Source organism: Papaver somniferum, chromosome 3 (genome assembly GCF_003573695.1).
Source record: "Papaver somniferum cultivar HN1 chromosome 3, ASM357369v1, whole genome shotgun sequence".
NCBI classification, from domain to species: Eukaryota; Viridiplantae; Streptophyta; class Magnoliopsida; order Ranunculales; family Papaveraceae; genus Papaver; species Papaver somniferum.
The window spans coordinates 26,829,109-26,852,343 of record NC_039360.1 but is presented as its reverse complement, the minus strand read 5'-3'; the positions used below and the strand labels follow the sequence as shown (position 1 = coordinate 26,852,343).

At 36.4% G+C, this 23,235-nt stretch overlaps 1 protein-coding gene and 1 long non-coding RNA gene across 4 annotated transcripts; one reads left to right on the top strand and one right to left on the bottom strand.

The window, feature by feature from the left end:
• Positions 1–1,372: 1,372 nt before the first annotated feature.
• Positions 1,373–3,371, top strand: LOC113359194 (putative F-box protein At1g26515). Its single transcript, XM_026602867.1, has 2 exons — positions 1,373–1,823; positions 3,175–3,371. The coding sequence occupies exons 1-2, from the start codon at positions 1,373–1,375 to the stop codon at positions 3,369–3,371; spliced, it is 648 nt and encodes a 215-aa protein (XP_026458652.1).
• A 3,080-nt stretch (positions 3,372–6,451) lies between these two features.
• On the bottom strand, positions 6,452–13,404 carry LOC113355644. 3 transcript variants are annotated; one of them, XR_003362493.1, is made up of 10 exons: positions 13,174–13,404; positions 11,805–12,743; positions 11,082–11,130; positions 10,766–10,999; positions 10,506–10,642; positions 10,269–10,391; positions 9,775–10,115; positions 9,315–9,410; positions 9,157–9,206; positions 6,452–6,686 (listed from the first exon to the last, which is right to left on the bottom strand). It is a non-coding gene; the product is annotated as an uncharacterized LOC113355644 (long non-coding RNA). The 3 variants fall into 3 exon arrangements; XR_003362494.1 differs by having other exon boundaries at positions 13,178–13,404; XR_003362495.1 differs by lacking the exon at positions 11,082–11,130.
• Positions 13,405–23,235: the final 9,831 nt, after the last annotated feature.

Below are 23,235 nucleotides of genomic sequence, written 5' to 3'. Positions count from 1 at the left end.
AGGACACTATATTGCATCAACTTTAACTAAGCTTTGGGACAGCGAAGGTAAAAGATTGTCATGGGTTGAAGCAATTCCTCACATGAATACCCTTGTTTCTTTAAAAGATCTAGCAGAATGCTCTGATAATATTATGACTTCGGATAATGATGAGATTTCAGAGAACAATTGGTATCTATACAAAAAGAGGAAGTGCTAGCGCCATGCAGGATGTAGAAAAGCGAGCGCCTTTTTGTTATAGATTGTATTTACTATGAGTCCTACTCCTATGTGCTTTAGCTTTTATGTTTATCCATTAAGATTATTAGTTAGTCTATTTTGTGTTCTTGAAAGGTCAGTGAATTTCTGATATCTTTGTTTGAATACTTTTACTCTTCATGCTATTGTTGTACTTATTGACCTTATATATGTCTTCAAGATACAGGGATCGCCTCTAAATTGTTATTATAGGGGTTGTTGACTGCAATGCGCTAATATATGACTATAACTTCTCCTGTGATGGAAAGAAAATACAATCAGTTCCATTAATGTTATTTACACATTTCGGAATATCAGTACCGCGCCAGAGTATGAACAAATCTTTTCCTGGACTGACTTCAGGAGTCCGCATTTTGAACCAAACCTATATAGAAATCTTGTAGTCAATGTTGCACTAACTTTATAGCCGGTCTTTAGTTCCATTATGCTGGATCCACAGGTTTTTTTATTTTGAAAAGCACATACTGAATTCCCTCCATAGTGAAGGTTGTCTTTGTAAATGATGTAGAAAAACAAATTCATCACATTAATCAAAGAAAAAGATGAATAATTGATGTCTTTGCAAATACAAACGTGACTACAGATCCAAAAACCATAAGTTCAACGGCTTGTCACTGCCGACCAAAAAACCCGAGTATAATGACCGGCGGGTTGGGTGCGTTTTGCTTTACGCGGATTTCTTACGGGCTATTGTTTTCAGTATATAATTACTCCCGTACTAGTTAGCAATTCAGGCGCCATGCATTAGGGTTTGAAGGTGAAGATAGAAAGCTCAAGGCCTCTGCAAAGTACTAAGGTGATTGGTCATCTTCATGGAGAACCTTCCATAGATATCATAGAAAACATACTACGTCGCTTACTTATTGAATCCACCTTACAGAGCAAACGAGTATGCAAAACATGGAGAAACCTCACCGGTGAGAATAAAACCGGTCTCTTGTTCGCGTATACCAACCTTGATAATCTCTTAGCTGATTATCATGCAAAAATACAGCTCTATTATGGAAATCAGTGTGAAGGAAATCTCAAGCAATACTACTCAACCAAAACACTTGCGAAGTTAGGCCGTGTAAAATACCGTTTGCGTATCCCAAGTTCGCATTATTATCATCACATGGTTGGTTCGTGCAACGGGTTGGTTTGTCTTCTTTACTCACAGATCCGTGGCGGTATTTGCAATCCAGGAACAGGAGAATTTCTTTCACTTCCCGGCTTAAGAGAACCAAGATTTGCAGGGTGGACGCAGGTTGGATTTGGATACCTTCCTTCCACCAAAGAGTATAAGGTTGTCAGATACAGTAACAATTTGTTAAACGGGGACGGGGAGGCGCAGGGACACGTAGACGTATATACTCTTGGCTCTCAAAGTGGGTGGAGAGGACAAGAAAACATTCCTTACCGATTCTATTCATCAGGCCTATTTGCTAATGGAGCAATTCATTGGATTAGAAAAACAGGCCGAGGCCGACACCTGGTTTATAAGATTGTCGCCTACGATCTGCCGGATGAGAAGTTCAAGTACGTCTCCTCACTACCTTTTGATTATGATGATTTTGATAGTACAAGTAAACTTGAGTTGTTAGGAGGAAACTGGTGTGCAATTCACTATATAGCTGGCGGCCAAATTATAGTATGGGCATATAAAAAAAGGATTGAGAATATAAGAATGTTACGACCCAGACGAGAAGCATACTATGACCACAATTGAAGTTGGAGTAAGGAGTATAGCATAACAATCAGAGGCCCAAAGAAGTATAACTACATGCCATTTGCAATTACAAAGAGCAATGAAGTACTATTATGGCGTGAAAATAAGAAACTTTACTGTTATGACAATAGTACCTCAACTTTAACAAAGCTTTGGAATGGTAATCGTTTTTCATGCCTTCAAGCAATCCCTCACATGAATACCCTTGTCTCTTTAAAAGATCTAGGGGAATCTTGTGGTAATAGTGTGACTTCGGATAATGCTAAGAGTAAAACAACCATTGAGCTATCAAACCAGCCTAAAAAGAGGAAATGCGAACACCATGCAGGATAGAACAACCATTGAGCTCTTTTGTTAGTATAAGATTGTCATTTACTAGTGTACTTGCGTTTTTTTTTAAACGTCATGAGAATGTTCTTGAAATGCTTATTCAGTTATTCCATAATTTACATATTTCTGAAGTTAGTAATACACCTTTAAATATCAGTGCCAGAATATGAACAAATTTTTATCTTGGCCTCGATCAGTTTTCTTCTTCCCCAAAGGGTACACACATGAATAGTGGTGAAGTTCCAGTTTCTAAACCAGATGGGCACCGGCGAGTTCGAATTTTTTTGGATCCATAGTGTTTTTCAATTTGGAAAATAACATAATCGGTACTTCCATCATGAAGGTTGTCTTTGTCAATGATGTAGAAAAAACAAAACAAAACAAAACAAAACAAAACAAAAAAAGCGAGATTCAACTATGAAATACGATTTTTTGCTCTCTTCACGTTGCGGTTGTAGTAATAAGGTGATTGATTAGGGTTTAATTTAGCTTTTTAAAGAAGAATCATCTTCAATGGAGAACCTTCCCATAGATATCATAGAAAACATATTGTCTCGCTTATCTGTTGAACCCGCCTTACAGTGCAAACGAGTATGCAAAACATGGAAAAACCTCATCGGTAAAAATAAAACCGGTCTCTTGTTTGCGTATGCAGACATTCATAAGCTCCAATATGATTATGGAGATGACTACGAAGCAAATCTCGAACAATACTGTTAGACAGTGGAGATGACTACGAAGCAAATCTCGAACAACACTACTCGACCCAAACACTTGCAAAGTTAGACAGTGGAAAATACGGTTTGCGTATCCCATATTTTCGTCATTATCATCACATGGTTGGTTCATGCAACGGATTGGTTTGGTTTGTTTTCAAGGCAACCTTGATCCTGTTGGTGGCATCTTCAATCCAGTAACAGGAGAAATCCTTTCTCTTCCAGGCTTAGGTAGAGATTTGGATTTGAGGTGGCGATCAATTGGATTTGGATACCTTCCTTCCACAAATGAGTATAAGGTTGTTAGATGCAGTTATACTGTATTAAACAATGAGTGGAAGGGACATGCAGAGGTATAATATACTCTTGGCTCTCAAAGTGGATGGAGAGGAAAACAAAACCTCCCTTACTTTTTTCAAGAATCGGGCATATTTGCTAATGGAGCAATTCATTGGATTGGCGAGAGATGTCACGGGATGGGCAAGGGATGTCCTGGACCACGTTATAAGATTCTCGCCTATGATTTAGCAGATGAGAAGTTCAAGCACGCCATGTCACTACCTTTTTATTTTGATGGAAGTAATGATAGACTGGAATTGATGGCGGGAAACTTATGTGCACTTCAGTATGTTGGAGGCGGACCAATCATAATTTGGGCATTCAAAAAAAGAATTGAGAATACAAGGATGTTGCGACCGAGAGTAACAAAAACAAAGTACTACGACTACAATTGGAGTTGGAATAAGGAATTTAGTATAGCAATCGCAGACCCAGAGAAGTATAAGTACAGACCATTTGCTATAACAACGATACATCAACTTTAACTAAGCTTTGGGACAGCGAAGGTAAAAGAATGTCATGGATTGAAGCAATTCCTCACATGAATACCCTTGTTTCTTTAAAAGATCTAGCAAAACGCTCTGGTAAATGATCAGATTTCGGAGAGTAAGGTATCGATACAACGTAAAAAGAGGAAGTGCTAGCGCCATGCAGGACGTAGAAAAAAGTGAGCTCTTTTTGTTAATTAGTATAAATCGTCATTTTATGTGAATCCTATGTGCTTTAGCTTTAATGTTCATCCGTTAAAGATTATAGTTTTTGTCTACTCTGTGTTCTTTAAAGGTCGGTGAATTTCTGATATCTTTGTTTGACTTCGGATAGTGGTAAGAGTTCGGGGAGTAAGATATCAAAACAGCGTAAAAAGAGGAAATGCCAACACCATACAGTGTAGAACAACCATTGAGCTATTTTGTTAGTATAAAATTGTCACTTACTAGCAGCGTCCTACGTGTTTTTGCTTTACTGTTTATCCATTAAGCTCTATCAATTTGTCTACTTTGTGTCTTATTGAAACGTCAGGAGAATGTTCAGGGTTCACCCTTAAATATCAGTGCCAGAATATGAACAAATTTTATCTTGGCCTTCATCCCAGAAGGGTACGTACACAAGAACAGTTGTGAAGTTCCAATTTTCTAAACCAGATGGACACGTACCAGAGGGTTCCATTTTTGTTGGATCCATAGTGTTTTCCTTTTCGAAAATAACACAATGGGTTCTTCCACCATTTGTCAGTGATGTAGAAAAACGAAACAAAGACGAAGCAAGATGAATAATTTGTGTTCTTGGATTTTGCAAATTCAACGATGTCTTTTGCTCTCTTCACATTGCGGTTGTAAATTGCTGATTCTTGTAGTTCTTTTTTTCAGGAAATATAATGAAGTGTTTTAATTTTACTCATGTGACAAAGAGATGGCTGTTGTTGCAGTGAAGGATGCGGAATGGATGTGTGTTGTGGCAGTGGTGTACCGTAATGTTGATTTCTCGTCCATTTTCCTGCCTGGATCCAACATTACTTGCATCTCCGTAAGTAAGCATCTCCGTAAGTAACCCGTTATAGGTGCGGCATGGTTTATCAGAGGGGCGGCATTCTAATAGGACAAAAAGGGTCATTACATGATCATTCAAGATGTCCCTTATAAAAAATATTGGGAATGACAAATTAACCCTCATAATTGATAACCTAGTTTAGTGACAATAATCAAGTTTAATGTTAATGATTAATTTCACTTATATTAACTCAAAATCAAAACCAAAATTATATTTTTAGAGTTAAGAAAAAAAAAGTTTAGAGGAGAAGATCAATCTCAATCAATTGTAGAAATTAACCAACAAAATGAAGAACCATGAACTGAAAATGACCGGGTATACTTCTAAATTAGTCCCAATTAGCTTTTTGTCGCTCAAAGTTATCTAACGTACGTAAAAAATTCAATTCTTTTACATTTTCAGAGCTAATTACGGTTGGAATTTTGCTCATAACCAACCGTAAATCGAGGTTACGGTTCGTAAAAGATGAACTACCAACCGTAACTGGTTAAATTTGAAGAAAACTCAATCGTAAAACTAGTTACGGCTGGTAACTAAATGCTCGATACCAACCGTAACTGAGTTACGGTTCGTAACCACATGCTCGATACCAACCGTAACTGAAGAAAATTCTCAGATATAAGAACATACGGTTGGTAATTGAACTATTACCAACCGCAACATCAAAATATCCAGTTACGATTCGTAATTGAGTTAAAATCAACCGTAACTCACATAAACCCAGAAATTTCAATTTCAATTTTCATCTAAAACCCTAATTTTTGAAAGAAATTAAACTTAAATCGAACAAAATAAACCAAATAGTAACTGGGTTTTCAAAACATACCTCATACAAGTCATTACACTACACTTGATTAATTTTCGAATCGTCGATTAATCGAAGACGGTGAAATTTTGAGTTTTAATGGAGGTTACGGTTGATGAGAGGAGAAGAGAAGAAAGAAAACAAATTTTCAATTTAGCTTTGATTTAGGTTAAAAAATGGGGAGGGTAATCTAGTTAATTTACACCCCCTATAGGACATCCCCTAACCAACTAGAGGGACATTACTATCACACTGCCGCCCCTCTAATAAACCCTACCGCCCCTGTAACAGGTTACCTCCGTAAGCAATGATTGTTGATTTTCCGGACGAGAGCAATATTCTTTATTTGAATATCGAACTCCTCTTCCTTTGCTCAACAGCAATTTTTGTCATCATTTTGGAGGTTCAGTGTTTGGATCTTCGGATTGGTATCACTGTCAGTTGGAGGTGGAGACCTCTGACACTATGAAGGCCAAGGATGGACTTCCTGTAGAGCTGGAAAGCAGCTCGATTATGAACGAATTGTTGCTGATTACAACATTCAGAACGGGCGTACGCTTTACCTTCATGTTCGTGTGTGGCAAACATATGGGATTTTGCTTCCCAGAAAACTACTGTAACATGAAGGTATAGCATAAAGATCACACTATGGTTCGACTCTGGCCTAATAGCTTGTTTCCTGCCTGAGTTCAAAATGTGAAAAATCCCACTAGGTGGATAATTGCTATTTAAACAGGTATAGTTTAAAAAGCCGCCTGATTTGGTTCTTAAAGCTATCATAATTCAAAAGGTGTAGTTTTATGGTCTGGACATCCCATTTGGTTCTTCTCTCCATTGACTTCGTTAATGATTGCATCTGGATTCTATAATGATATCCTATCTTGACTTCCAATAGAAAGCCCCCAAACAAGTGCCTCCACCATTCCCAGCATCTCCATCTCGTCCTTAGTCTTGAGCCGTCAAAGATCTGCTTCTTATTTCCCTGCACAAGCCCCAACAGTCCCTTAGGATTAGAGCTATATTCCAAATATTGGATTCCTTACGCAACTTTACAGCCATATTGAGTTTTAGAATGTTAGTGGGTGGAAATTGCCATTGAGTGTCAGCTGGTGCAGTCAACCTAAGTCTGCTTTAAGTTTAGAATGTTCTGTTCTAATTGCAAAAAAGTACAAGAGTTAACATGTATCTAGCGGGAATAGAGGTAAGAGGGAGCATACTCTAGATACACTTGTAAATGAACGGTCAAACTCTAGGCGAAGTTTTGATATTCCAGACCCTATCCCAAGATATGTTGCTATGATCAGAGAGTACAACGACTTAGTACTGAATACTCCAGACTTTTCAGGATTCCATATAACAGAGTCATTCTGTCCATATCTAATTCTGATTCTTGTTACAGCCGTAGCAATATCAGGAGGGAAAGTAGCAAAAACTAACGAGACAATCCAGCGCGAGTTAGTGGACTCATCGATGAGGTCACTGACCATAGTCAGACAAGAAGTTCTGGTATTAGTGATTGAGGGAAATCCAGGAATCCACCAATCTTCCCAGATGCTGACAGAAAGACCCAGGCCAACTTCCCAGAAACAGTAGGGTCGACTAACTTTCAACCCTTTATGGATACAAGTCCGCAACCATGTGACAGTTTTTGCAATTTTTTGAGTCTAAAGGATGTCTACGATTTCTGTAATACTTGCCATTAAGTGTCTCCACCCAAGGAGAACCGAAACTAATCATTAAATTCCACGCTAATTTCCCTATTGTGCTAGGTTATTAGCCTCAATAACCCTAAACCCTAGACCCCCACCTTTGCTTAGTGCAGACAAGCCTTCGGAAAAAAGCCTTTCTTGCCGTTTATCTTCCCCCAGAAGTTCTACTGAAGAGAGGTAAGTAGGTAAGTGATTGCCTTTGGAATCAGAAAACAACCCATCTGGTAGATGGGCATAGATTCCAAAGTAGATTTCACTACCACTGATCTGGCCGCTGGAGAGAGATTTCTTGCCTTCCAATTTAGCATCTGAACCTCATGGTCATAGAATCAAAACACTTAATCTTAGAGCCAGAGATAAACATTGGTGTGCCTAAATAGCTATCTTCTATTCTAATTTTCTTAACCTTCAGAATATTAGTTATCATTTTACCAAACGTATTAGGCAGTTTAAGGTTAAAGAAAACACCTGCTTTTTACCAAATCTATAGGCAGTCCTGAGCCACAACTAAAGGTATTAATGATTTCAAGAAGATTTCTAATCTCCATTAAAGTAGCCCATGAGAAGATGAGGCAGTCATCGGTGAATAAGAGGTGAGAGATACTATTTTCTCCTACTTTTATACCATGGATTTTCTTTCCCTCCTCTCCTTTCCTTAGGAGTCTAGTAAGCCCTTCCATACATAACAAGAATAGGTAGATAAGGATCTCCCTGCCTTAACCCCTCTTTTTGGCTTAACCATTTTTCCCCGTGAGCCATTACACACAACAGCTATGGATGGGATGCTACTGCACTGATTAATGAGCTGACACGACTCACCCGACAAGTCCAACTTAGTCATAATTTCCATAAGATATTGCCAGCTAACTCTATCAAAAGCTTTACTCATATCCAATTTGAGACCCAAAAGACCTTTTTTAGATTTAGTTTTCTTCACTGTGTGAATAACCTCCTGAGCCATCATTATATTGTTAGTAATTCTCCTAAAAGGCAAGAAAGCAGATTAAAACGGAGAGAAGATTTTGGAAAGAAGCGGCCTTAGTCTATTGGCCAGAACTTTGGAGATGATCTTATAGGTAGAGTTACATAGACCGATAGGTCTAAAGTCGCTAGGAGTAGTCGAGTGGTCCACTTTTGGGATGAGGGCAAGGAAGGTAGTTTTCATCTCCTTGACAATATGCCTGGTACTACAGAAGTGCTGAATCAGAGATACAAAGAATGAAAGAATTTTGTATTTCTGTCCCCGAATCTAAGGTTATTTTCTTTGCATTTTCCTTCTAAAATTTTTCTTAATATGTACTAATTAATCTACCACACTGCTGCTAAAGCGAAACTAATTCAATAAAATATCACTACATTTAATACTACTCTGGGGAAACAGAAAGCTGGGAAACTAATCTCAGAAAATGAATTGCTAATTCAATTAAACTAGCATGAGAATTCAGTGAAACTAAGCATACTAGGTGGAGAATAGCAATTTTAGACATGATGCTGCAAATTGAAAGAAGACAGGCATATCAATAAAAGCTTATGTGAAGATAAAGATAGCACAAGTCTAAAGATTGTGAAAATGAAAAGTTTAAGACCACTCAACGAGAACAGAAGGCTGGGAAAATAAGAATTAAATTAACTGATTCAATTAAACTAGCATGAGAATTCAGTGAAATTAAGCCTTAAGTCTAAAAATAGCAAAAGCTTCTGTGAAAATGAAAAGACCAAAAATTGTGAAAATGAATAGTTTACCTGGAGTTCCTTCACCCGAACTACTTCTCGTAGCGTGCCCTCAAGCTACCCTGTAGTTAAAAATTAAAAAAATTAACCCAAAGAAAACAAACAAGTGAACAAGTTGTAAGCTGACATGTATAAGTGTATAACCTCATTAAATCAGTACGCCCACTTACATGATGTTCAAAGTAACTAGGAAGTAACCCTGGAGCGACAACGTCAGTGCATTTCGCAAAGTCTTCTGGAGTATAGAAACGCCCATTAGCAGCATCCTGTTATTAAAGCAACAAAATTATTATTACGTTATTTCATTGGTTCTTCTACCTAGTTAAAATTGTTGGAATTTCAGCTTCATAATCATGCTTTATGCTTAAACAAGATTATAAGAACCCTTATGCTGAAAACAAACCATAACCCTAGTCTCATCATGCTCAACAACACCTTTAAGGCTACACAGAACAGTCAAGTAATAACTTTTAGCTGAACATAGTCACCATATCAGCACAGCAACATGAAACATAACTGTGCAAGTTAAGAAGATAGAAATAAAAGCATATCAAACAGAAACATGAACATGACTTAGCTTCTACTTCTATTTCCTCTTATTCCTTAACTTGAAACATGAACATGACTTACCATTGTATAGTTGTCGTTGACATGCTCATACGTGTCTCTAAGAAATGTAATAATTCCTGACACTTTTGTCGTGTTATAGTTAAGAGGTTTTTCTTTCAACTTTAAGACTCGGTCATTCATAAAATCTAGAAGGCCACTCTGATTTATCAATCTATCCCAACTCTTATAAGGGACACTTGAAACCACGAGCTCGTTCATTTGTACTTGAAGTTCAGAAGCTTTTTGCCCACGCACTTTATCTCTCATGCTGATCAAATAGGTAGCCCTTTCATCATAAGTCATGAAAAGGGCCAAGCAGGTACTCCCACCTCTTCCGCTGGAGCATAGTGATGCTATAAGAACTAAAAACATCAAATGTGGATCAGTGGTAAGGCATTCATAAGCAACAGATTATTTAAACAACCGTTTAATGTAAAGTACCTAACGGAAGTTCTAATAAACAAGACTTATTTTTATTCAATTTCAAATAAATACTATAGATCTAGCAAACCTACCACTTTTCATCAAGACAATTGACTAAACTTCTGACATGTGGATCCAACATTTTTTCGCTAAAGTTAATTGTAGATCGAATCAATGTTGCAAGAGATCTGAACCGTGTATCTTTAGACTCTTCACTGAAACCAGCAACACAAGTACAATTCCTTTTAAAACCTTATAGCAAAAATTCTATACATCTGTACACTATGTCCTTCTCGTAACACAGCAAAAATAAAACCCAACTAGCGTACCTGTTAGAACCAGACAATCCATGAACTGTGGATACCTGAAACAAGTATCATCTTTCTGGAAAACCACATTTTCTTTGTTTATACCCCTTATCCAACGACCTTGTTTCTTGTATCCAACAAGTGTCTTTAGTATCTCGCTGCATTATTTTCAAGCATAAATCCAAAAATTTAAATACTTCAATAAACTTATATGACATAATCGTATAACGACTTTAACCAAAGTACTTATTACAATATCAATCAAAAAGAAAAATACTCACAATGTGATTGTAGCAAGCTTCTCAGTCATGAAATATGTATTGATAAGCTTGTCTTGTTTCCACAAGCCACCAGCTTCAAGGACAGGCTTTAAAGGTATACTCCAACCTTCATGCATGCACGGCCTTTCTCCATCGCTTGGAATGTAGTTCTGAAGAACTTTAGACGGTCTAATACTGTGCGGTACTTTGTTTCCAATCAGAAGACCACAGCTCCGAACTTTAGACGGTCTAATACTGTGGAAAGTAAATACAAATATTTGTAAGATATAACTAAACATGATTACGTACTAAAAACAATGAAAAGCAAATAAAGCACCTTGATTTTCGCTATTTCATCTAATTGTTGTTGCGTCTTTGCAACAAATCTTGAGGAGAACAAAAAAAGAAACAAAAAAATCAGTTACAGCAGAAAAGTTAAAGTTGATATTTGTATATTCATTATCAATTATATAAGGGGAAATATGAGAAAACGAAGTGGCAGAATGGAAACTTTAATATATTCATTATCAACATTTATACTTGTATTTTCAGTTACCACCAACCTATCTATTGTAGTATTCACATAAGAAAAAAAACTCAGTTACATGGGCTGAATAACAAAGTGGCAGAAACTATAGCATCACAGCTGGCACTAGCAATAGCAAAAGACATAGGATGTCCGTGTATCATCCCAAAACCGCACTGGCAACAGTTGGTGGATATCATTGAAGACAAGTCTCAATCATCATGGTAAGCACAACCCATCATCAACAAAATTATGGGTGGTTTGAACAAGTTTCCACAATACAAAATGTCACACCAGTATATGGAAGGAAATCAACCAGCTGATGGTTGATTAACCCAAAATTAACCAGTCGCAACAGAATCAAGACAAAAATTACCCAAGCCTTGACAAGGTGGGACCATGTGGTACCACCTTTTTTACATGCTTTTGTAATCGTTCCCTAGAGTTGTAGGGTAGGGTTTGCCTGAATTAATTTAAAACCCTTTCCAAAAGAGAAAAAAGAAAAGAATAGATAATAAAAGGAGAGATACTTACAAAGACGACGCAGTTGATAAGTGCAATCTCTCCAAAACGTCATATGGTTTGCCATCTTTTTTTTTTGATAAGGTAAATATTCCACCAGTGATGAATGTTAATACAGTCTTCCCAACTTGATACATATAACAATTTAGTTTCCCCTTGGTGAAAACATACAACACTAAGAGACGGTCTTTCCCAAAAACCAAGAGATGGATTTTCTCGTTGGCTTTTAGAGGAAATGGAAGCTCAATTCCTTCTGACTACGCATTCTTAGAAAGATTGAAGAAGCAAAAATGATTGTTCAACACAGAAATCATTTGACCTGAAATTATAGGAGACTCAACGTTCTCTGGAGATTTAGCGAACATCTCTGGATATTTAAAAGTTTTACTCCATTTTCTGTTTGTTATATATCGTAGGTAACATGACTACCATCCCTATATAAATCTCAACTGAAGATCTCCTGGACTTGGTACACGCAAACGAAGATACCCTTAAATCAGTCAAACCAGCATACTTATTGTTTGGTGATTGGCTAAGAATTGATTGACCAATCAACGTAAAATGCTCTAACAGATTTGAACTACTGCCTCCCATAATAAAACAATCTGCAGTTGTTGTAGAGAATGAAACATGACCGCATCTTGGTGTTTGGAGGTCAGCTGACTTGGACCACTTTTTTGTTCTCAGATTAAAAGAAAAGTTTTGACTACTTACTACACCATCTTCTTGTCTTCCGCCGTGACAATGTAGTACTCCACCGGAATTAAAAGTTGTCGATATACCCTGAAGTTTTTGATTGCAAGGTTGAACGGTTTCTAAAACTTAACTATCGTTATCTACCTTAGATAAGATATACCAATTCCTTGTAGAAGTATCATCCCAAGTAGATAACATGATTAAGTTTTCCTTGACTAACTGTTTCCACTGCATTTCATCAGCAAGCGCCATCTCCTGCAGAAAGTAATCACCCATCTTAGTATGACAGTGACCAATTATAAACCCTAATAGGACAAAACTCAAAATTAAACAATCACAATTAGAAAAACTCTAAATTATACAAAACCTAATTCATACCACCACCACAATTCTCTAACTGTAGCCCTATTTTGAAAAAAACCCAAAATTTCACCTGAACCCTATGTAACATACATGGCAATTACAGTGTTCATAAATTCAGAACGGAGAAAATCGTCATGTTACAATCCAACAGGCCATAGTTAAAAACAATGACTAGATTTCACAACAAAGAAAATGAATATAATCTAAACCCTAAAAATTGAGTAAATTTCACAACAAAGAAAACCCTAGAATTCCATTACAATCAAAACCAAGCACCAAAAAAAAATCCATGCAATATTATCAAATATAGGAGAAGTTATACCTACAGTAGATGAAACCAAATCCTCAATAAGATCTTTCTTTTTACAAACCGAAATCGCCAAAAGTGCTTCAAAAAATAACAAGGATCAGCTGAGAGATATAATGAGATCAAATGAAAGACAGGAAAGAGATCAGGTGAAAGAGGTGGAGGAGATCTGGGGTTTTTAGTTTCTCCGTTTTGCTGTCGATCATGTCGAAGAGAAAGCAAGGAAAGGAAAGGAAAGGAAAGGAAATGAATTACGGGATGGAGGGGTAATGAGTTGGAGGGGTATTACAGTTATTAGCCACGACTCAGAGAGTCAGAGGTAAGGACCATCCAGCGTCGTTTCTACGCCTGGCCAAATAGGTCAATGTAGTCAATCTCGGCCATCTCGGCCGAGATACCACCGATAATATCTGTTTCGGTACGCAAAGACTCAGCTTTCGAGTCGTCTGACCCGACCTTGAGACTCTATTTTCCCGATTTATATGGACTTCTACATTAGTTGGCGCTATCGAATTCACACACGAAAGAAAGATACGAACTTGGTAAATGGAAATTGAACAAAGATCTTTCCATTTCATCAAAACGAGAAACTTTTTCTACATCCTTTTTATCTACTAAAGTTTTATCCGAGATGGCGATATTGCCGATATTTTACCGATATTTGCCGATATTTGTCAATATTTCACCAATATTCACCGAAATATTGTATCTCGATCCCCGGTCGATATTCACCGATATCCAATATTGACTACATTGCGCCTGACTCAATACTTCCCGGGTCAGGGATTGCCTCTGAGTCAGATCGCGGGTCAAGGGCAGCCAAAAAAATAAAACCAAACGGTCTGACTACTGGCTCGGTGCAAGTCAGGAGTTGACTCAGACCCGACGTCGAGTCAGCTGCAACCAAACAAGCGATTAGAAAGGAAGAAAAAAACACATTACAGTAACCATGAAAAATGACAAAAATGCTTAATAAAGCAAGAAAAACCTAACCTAATAAACTTCATCAGTAAAGCATTTACATCAGTTACCAAATAAAACCTAAAATCACTCATGAAAGCACCTTAGAACCTCAATTAAGATTTAACTTCGATTTGGGTAAAAAACAAAGCCTAATCTTAAATAAAACCCTAATTTCATAAGCCGCAATTGTCAAAAACACTTATAAATTCAATTATATTAGTGTATCATCATAATACTCCCACTCAAGAATTGAACCTTGAAACCAAATATGGAATGATCCGGTGTCAACAAAAACGGACAAACTAAAGAAGTAATAATAGGGCTGTTTCAGAGAAAAAAATTCCCCGAAGTGAATTATTTTATGCCCCCAATTTTATTTTATTTTTGTTGCACCACTTTAATAATAAAAGATAACTATTTTGTTATAACAATATCTAAATAAAATACTTACAAATTTTGTGGAAATATTTTTCTTAGGCGCAAACTCGTGAATACAACAAATCACCCTAAATTAATCAATAATAAAAAAAAATTACAATTACAACTAGATTTGTGGTTGTGCTACGCATCGGGCATTCTTTTTCTTTTAATTTCGTGTATGCGGGATTCGCTCTGCCCCGTGGTTATGCGTTTTTGATTTACACCTCCTCGTGGCGATGCATTTTTGATTTGGTGTGTGCGGGGCTTTGTCCCACCCTATGACGTTGCATTTTTGATGTGGTGTGGCGCCGTGAATACATTATACAGGTGAAGAAAATAGCGCGCAATTGGGGGATATGGAAACTAATTGGGGGATATGAATTACTTCCTCCAACCAAAGGTGTCTGCTAAGGAGTGTTTTTTGGGGCGAAAATACTAAAACACCCTTATATTAATTAAAAAACATTATGAAAAGACTGTTATACCCTCCCCACTAAATTAAAAACTTAAAATCAAAACCAAAAAACCAAAATCAGTTATCCGCAAAAATTTGTCTCATTTTCTTTATTTTGTTTTCTTTTCTGGACCCAAATCAACCACCTAACCAATGGAAACGTCCAAACAATTGACCATCGTATGTGCACACGGAAAACGTCCAGAATGTCGAACTTACCCATATATTCATGAAGGCTGTTTTTAGGCATGCCGAAATCTTTCTAGGCATGAAAAACAATAGTCCCATCTTAGGTGACCTTATAAGAGGTACTCTATGGATAGTTTAATTACCTATATACCCTTAATACAAAAATCTAAAATCAGTTTTCTAAAAAATAAAAATCAAAAAATCAATTTTCTAAAAAATCAAAATCAAAAAATCAATTTCCCTTAACATCTCTTCTTCTTCCTCCTCTAGCCGAACTCTTCCCCTCCCGCGAAAAAAAAATCATCACCGTGATTAATTGTCGGATCGTAAAAGTTTGATCGTCGATTAAATTCAACTACATAATGACTCGTACAAAGAAAAGCAGGGACTAGGCAAACCAAATCGTCTTCTAATCCATCAATTGAAGAAGAAGAATCAATTGAAGATGAAGGTGTAGATACTGAAAATCAACAACCAATTGAACCAAATGCATCTCCAACTCCGAAAATGAGGATAAGAAAGTAAGTTTTACAAACCCAATCTCCTATTTGCTGTTTTCATCGATTAAATGACGGTTACGGTGTTGGGTTCGGCTCAAAATTGAGTTGCGTTTTTAGCCAAATTGTTCTTCACAAAAGCTTCCTGTAAGTTATATCAACAGTTCGGCATGAAATTTCATGAAATTTCAAGTCGAATCTAGTCACAGATAGATATGCATAGGGGTTCGGCGTATTCGATAATCATAATATGTGTCGAACCTAGCACATTTAAGAGGTTCGGCTATTACGATATTCACATTATGTGCGGAACCAATACAAAATTCTTACCCCCAACAATTATCAGGAATATAAATGATCAGGTTCGGCTTATATAATACTTATGTAAATAGCCGAACCATGTACTACCAAAAGGTTCGGCGCTTAGGATTTTCTCAATATAAGCCGAACCTCACATAATTTTTCTTCCAGATCACACAGGATTAGGTTCGGCTCATTATAACATTTTTAAACAACCCGAACTAGTTGGTTCGGCTCATAATAATAACACTTTCAGCTTGCCGAACTGTTCATTAGTTGTCAATATCCAGGTGGGTTCGGCTGATATATTAAGCCGAACATATTCCAGGCTCGTCAAACTTTAGTGAAAAAACACAAACTTTTAATGATTTTAAGCTACAAAAGTGAGATTAAATATAAGATAGAAGTGTACCCTCCTCATCCATTGAATCAAATACAAGCTTTTTTCTCATTTTCCCCTTCTCCTTCTCCAAAAAAATCTAGCTTTTTTTTTCTTACTCAAAAATTTTCATCTACACAAATTTATAACTTAATAATCTTAAAACTAATCACTAATCAGAATTATTTTAACTAATCATTAGTATTAACACTAATCCTAAAAGGAAAAATTTGCCATTAAAAAATTGGTTAAGGAGGCTTCTGATTTTGTTATTTCACATCCTTTTTTGTCTTTATTAGGTATGCCTAATAAGATTCATGTATGCCCAAAAAAAGTCTTCATATTCATTGTGTACCTTAAAAAAATTACAAAAATGAGGAAATTAGTGAAAATTAACCAAAAGCAAGCTATATTGGGTTGGACTCGCTTGGAGAAAAAGTTAGGCTAAGGCCCAAAGAAATAGTTTTCTTATCCTCGGGACCAAGTAATTTTTAGCATCCCATCCAATTTTTATCTTTCTTTTTTTTTCTTAATATTTTTTTGATGCAAAACGAAGATTTATTGCTTAATGAAGTAAGGGTACAAAGTTTTCCTCTTCCTGTATTACATTAGCAATGAAATTTGGTGGAAAACCCATCCAAGACCTACTAACTTTGAATATTCTAGCATGTTTATCCAGAAAATCTGCTGGCTTGGTATTTCTTCTCCTAATAAATTTGCATCTCCATGATCGATGATAGCAAAGTTTGGTCCTAATATGCAAAACAATAGACTGATTCTGCCAAGCTACTTTATCCAGATCTTGAGTCATTGCCTCTACTACAGTTTGCGCATCAAGTTCGAAACATACATGTTGTAAGTTTAGATCTTCTTCCCATTCTATGGCTTGCAGCAGTCTTTCACATTCATCTTGCTCCATATCTAGATATATGTCTGCATAGGTGCACTTAGCTTGTTCGAAGTGTCCTGCAAAATTACGAAGTCTTAGTCCAATGCCAGAATGATTCACGTCAGTTTTTTTAAAAGCTGCATCACGACATATTAAAAAAATGGATTATCAGGTGGCAGCCAATGTGTTTGAGTTGAGATGTCGCTTATGGTTGTCCTGTTTTCGCAAACAGTCTCCTTTTTCGTCTTTCTGCCTGTAACTTGATTGGGCTGCTGAATATTTTCGATTACTGTGATTAGGTTTGGCTTGATATCCTCAGACACACACCTACATCTTTCCTTCCATATTTCCCAGACCATATTTGCCATCTTAATAGTCCATTCTTCATCTAGTGCATTCATCTCATAAAACTAGCTAATAATCCATTCAATAACAGAATTATTATCTCTTTGAACGCTTCTGCTAGATCCTGGGATGGAAAATAGAATCGCTCTTGAGAAAGAGCAGTCCATCAACATATGTGAAGTAGTTTCTACACTTTGCTGACAAGTTTTGCATTGTTCACCAGTGTGCTGCATTGGTCTAGCCAGCCTCTCGTTGCTTGGGACAATATCATTAACACACTTCCAGATGAAGTGTTTAACCCTTGGCAATGTATCCATATTCCATATTTTCTTGTACAGTTTTGCTTTCTGCTCAACCAATTTATTATATGTTGATTTGAGCGTGAACTTGCCATTACGAGTTAAGGACCATTCCAGTTTATGTGAATTCAAATCCACTATTCTGGTGTGAAGTATTTTATCAACATCCGCTTGTGTGAAGAGTGTTTGAATCAAATCAGTTTTCCAGCTTCTGGTTTGCAAATCAATCAGATCACTGACTTTAGTATAATTCTGAGCTTCCTCTTCACTAACTGCTTCCATATGAGGATTATGCATACCATGTATCCAGTTTATCCTTCCAAGTTTGAATACTTATTCCCTTGCTTACAATCCAAAAACTGTGTTTTCTTACAAACTCCATGTTGCTTTGAATACTTTGTCAGGCCCATGTAGAATTTCTTTTCTTCTTAACATGCAATGTTGTTGTGGTTGAGAAGTATCTTTGTTTCAATGCATAATCCCACAATTAATGTTGTTGCTTACATAATCTCCATGCATCTTTACATAACAGTGCTTGATTAAAACAATCCAAGCCTCTAAAACCCATTCCACCTGTAACTTTATCTCTGTTTATCCTTGGCTAGGAAGCAATGTAAAGACCTCCATTCTCTTGTTTGTTCCACCAGTAATCTCTTTGTATCTTTTCCATTTCCTTGATATTTGTATTAGGTATCTTATACACTCCCATATGATGAGATGGTAATGCATTCAAGACATGTTTGATAATGACTGATCTGCCAGATTGATTTACAAGCTTCCCATTATATTTCTTCAGTCAATTCTTTATATTACTGACCAGAGAGGAAAAAGAAATAGATTTTTTCTTCTTAAGAAATAATGGGATTCCCAAGTATTTCTCTTCCAGTTTCATCTTCTTCATTCTTAATCTTTTCAAGAGAATTATGCAGTGCCATGGTGGAAAATATTTTGAGAAGAAAACTGTCGATTTCTCGAAATTTATTTGTTGACCTGAAACTTCACTGAACTTGTTGATAATATGAAGAAGATTGTTTACATTGTGCATATCTTCTTTGACAAAAAGCATACAATCATCTGCAAATTGTAGATGGGAGACCTGTGGAGCATTCCTTGCAATTATTATCCCTTGTATGTCATCTGTAAGTTCTGCCTGAGCTAAGGATTTTTTGAAAACTTCCATTGTAATCAAGAAGAGATAAGGTGATAATGTATCACCTTTTCGAATGTTTCTTTTTGGTTTAAATAGTTGACAAGGTGATCCATTAAGAACTGCCTGAATTTCTGAAGTAGAGAGGCATTCTTCAACCAGTTCACACCATTTTGAGCTGAAGCCAAGTTTTAGCATTACATCCTTTAGAAAACTCCACACCACACGATCGAAAGGTTTGATCATATCTAGCTTCATGGCCAACTAGTGCTTTTTGTTTTTTTGCTTCTTCATATAGTGAATCAATTCATGCGCCATGGTGATATTGTCACTGGTTTGTCTGCCAGGGACCTAAGCTGCTTGCATAGGGGAGATGAATTTATCCAGGCAAAACTTCAATCTTGCTTCCATTATTTTTGTAATCATCTTGTAGGTAGAGTTACAAAGAGCAATCAATCTGTAGTCGCCTGGTGTGCGTGTAAGATTTGTTTTTGGGATGAGACACAAATTGGTTTTGTTCATCTTCTTCAAAAGCTTGCCTGACTGAAAGAATGATTGTACCATTATGATTACACCATCTTTCACAACTTCCTATTGAGTTTGAAAAAATACTGGAGGGAACCATCTGGTCCTGGTGCCTTACATGGTTGCATACATTTTAAAATTGCTATGATTTCATCTTCATCTGGAATTCTTGTAAGCATATTGTTATCAGAATCAGATAAACACTGTGGCAAGAGATCTAATAAAGTACTATCAGTTGGAGGATTAAAAGTACTCATAATGCTTTTGAAATGAGAAGTTAAAAGGCTTTCAAGGTTGTCTCTCTCAGTGCACCAACTTCCACCAGGCTTCTTGAGTGTTTCAATTCTATTTCTGGATCTTCTCTTATTTACTTGTAGGTGGAAGTGCTTGGTGTTTTGATCCAGCTCATTAAAGAGAGTCTCCTTAGATTTCTTCCTGTAAAATTCTTCTTCTCGAGCATGCCGTTCTTCTATTTCTCTTTCTACTGCTATCACCATCTGAGTATTATCTTTCTCATGAAGTGGTTGTTGAAGGTTGGGGAGTTGTTGTTGCAAATTTTTGAGATTTTGTTGAATATCTCCATAAGTTAATCTGTTCCAAACTGAAAGTGCTCTTATAGTTTCCAATAACTTATTGTCCAAGGTAAAAATCGCTGACCCATTGAAACTTGTTGCCCAAGCATTATGTATCTCAGTTGTGCATGTACCATCTCTCAGCCAACATTCAAAGAATTTCCAATTTTTGGAGCTGTGAATTTCATTAGGAGATAAACTTAGAAAAATGGGACAATGATCGGAACCCAAAAAAGGCAAGTGTTTAAGGTAAGAATCTGGAAAAGAGATAAGCCAATCTGGATATACTAGAGTTCTATCCAATCTTGTCCTAATTTTACCAGTGCCATGCTTGTTTCTAGTCCAGGTGTATGGATTATCATGAAAACGTAGATCACTAAGGCATGTTTGACACACTGTTTGAGCTATGGAAGAATCATGTGAGGATGAGCCATTGTTACTTGTTCTTTCATTATCATGTAATGTGAGATTTAGATCTTCTATGAGAGCCCAAGGAGCATAAATATCAAAGTTATAACATATGGATTGCAGAAGTTCCATTGTTCATTTTTTTCTTGAGGGTATGGAGAACCATAGACACATGACAGAAGCCATTTAGGTTTAGATGGGTCACTATTTATAAGAAAGTGTATCATATTTTTTTCATGGTAGATGATGTCTAGATCGAATCCATTCTTCCACAAGAGACAAATACTTCTAGCCCTTCCTATAGATGGAACATATAAATGGTTTGGGAAGTTTAAAGATTTAATAAACCTTAAAATTTTATCAGAGTCTATTTTTGTTTCTTGCAGAAAAAAATGTATGGGTTTAGCATTTTATTAAAATCGTGAGCATATTTACTACTCTCTTTATTAGCAAAACCACTACAGTTTCGATCTATGATTCTCATGGCTATAATTTTCCTAATATGAAAGCAGCAAGTATTAATGCAATGAAATCCTTTGAGAAACTTTGAAATTAAAAGATTGAAATTTGAAAACACAGAGAGGGTTTTGTTGTATACCTGAGCAGTGTCTCCTCCATAGTCATTTGTAGGTTTCAGTTGTTGCATCTCCTCATCATTGCAATCCCTATCATTCGTGTTTTGATTCATACTAGTAGGTATGTCATTTCCTACAGTGCTAGGAGCAGCGACATGAATGTTATGAGGATTCATGGATGGCTCTTGGTTTAGTGTTAACTTTCTCATTCTCTTTGACTACCTATGATCATCTGCTGCTTCCCATTCTGGTATTTCCTCAAGACTCGAATATGTGCCTCTTTCATCTTCATTTGTTTCATAAACATATGCTTCATCTTGCATAAAAATTTCATATTCCTCAGTTGTCATACTATCTAAATATAGTAAATATGAGGTTTGGAGACAAGTATGTTCTTGATGATCTATGAAAAAACATTTATCACAAATATTTTTTGGTTGTAACTCCCAGTAGTAGCTAATCCAAACATCATCCCCAGTGATAGAATTCCACCATCCTCCGTGATACAAAGGTTTCTTTAGATCTATCTCTAATCTTGCCTTCACAGTGTTTCCATGCCTTGGCCTGCAGTTCTCCGGCTTACTCCAGATCTTCTTCCCCATAAAACTGATTGTCTCATCAATCACAGTCTTATTTAAGTGCTCCATTTTTTGATATTTGAATTGGATGTTGAACTCCTGATGAGTGAAAGCATAATCTTTGTCTGCAGTGCCGATAACAAAATTTTTGACTGCAAATAAAGCTTCTCCCACGATCCATGGGCCATTTTTAATTATTTCATCATGCTCCTCTTCATTGTTCAGCGTTACCAACATCAGGTTGTGTCCCATAACTCTTATCTTTTTATTTCTGTATTGCCTCCATAAAGAGTTAATGTCCTCTTTGATAGTTTTCATATCAATCTTTTCCTTGAACATGAGTTTCCCTAGCAAAGCATATGACCACTCTTGTGCAGCTACATTGGCGTTTGATGTACCACCTATCACACTTCTTCTTTCAGTTGGCATTTCAATAGACGCATTTCTTAGTTGTCTTGAGAGTTCAGTTGATTTTGTTGATTCGACTGTTTGAGCTTTCTGTCATTGCAAAGTTTTATTGTGGAGCAAAATGAGATACACAGAAATAAGAATGACTTGCGTTGGAATGATTTTTGAGAAGATGTATAAGGTATTTATTTTTCGCAAATATCTTCCAAGATAAATCTTGATTTCTAGAATAACTCGTAGTATCTCTGTAAGGTGGTAAAGAGTGACAGATTGGTTGGTTTTGGTCACAGAATCTGTTAGGAGAATAATCTGCAATAAATTCCATACCAGTTTTGTTAATATTCTGAACATAAAGATAGAATGGATGGGAGGCCTGTTTGAATGGCATTGAAGTAGGAAAGGATTGATTTAGATTTTGACAAGTAAGGAAATTGCTGTAATTATGAGGAGAGTGACTAGATTTTTGACATTCGTAGATTGTGCTACAATCACAGAAAAGATGACTAGACTGATGAATAGTAAATAGAGTGTTACCGTTATGGGAATTATCATCCAAAATTTTAGGCGAAAAAAAACTCGTTTGACTGTTTTTGAAAAAGATAATGTTCATCAGAAGGATTTGATGATCATGAGGATCATCATTTTGGAATTGTTCAATGACTGTAGCTTCAAGAGATGCTACTGATCTACTAGTATGAATCATCACGATGAAGATGATTTGCACCACTGCATTCCACACCATTGTTCTTTTTTCAGAGGCGAGCATTTTGAAATTCACCACTGAAACTCCACCATAGGATACCCACAAATGTCTATTTTGGAAGAAACTGCACCATAAAAAAATTAGCTCTCCATAACAGGAGAAAGGATTAACAAACAGTTGAAAGCAAAGTAAATCAAACAAGACAGGAATAATCCATGAAAGGTTCCGCAAGATTCAAGGATTATCAAAAGAGAAAAAAAAAACATGAGTAAAATTTAACGAATGCAAAAGAAAAAGAAATAGTAGATCTTATCTTGATCACAAGCTCGTGTTCATCTTGCTAAATTGAGAATCCATGATGACACATAGTTCAAAAAAAAAAAACTCCCAACTTTCCAATTTTTATCTTTGTTTTTTTTTTTTTTT

Excerpts from the sequence above, each read along its gene's own strand:
- LOC113359194 (XM_026602867.1), top strand. The coding sequence starts at position 1,373 with ATGGTTGGTTCGTGCAACGGGTTGGTTTGTCTTCTTTACTCACAGATC. Across the intron at positions 1,824-3,174 it reads TGATGATTTTGATAGTACAA|GCAACCTTGATCCTGTTGGT; the intron begins GTAAACTTGAGT and ends TTTGTTTTCAAG.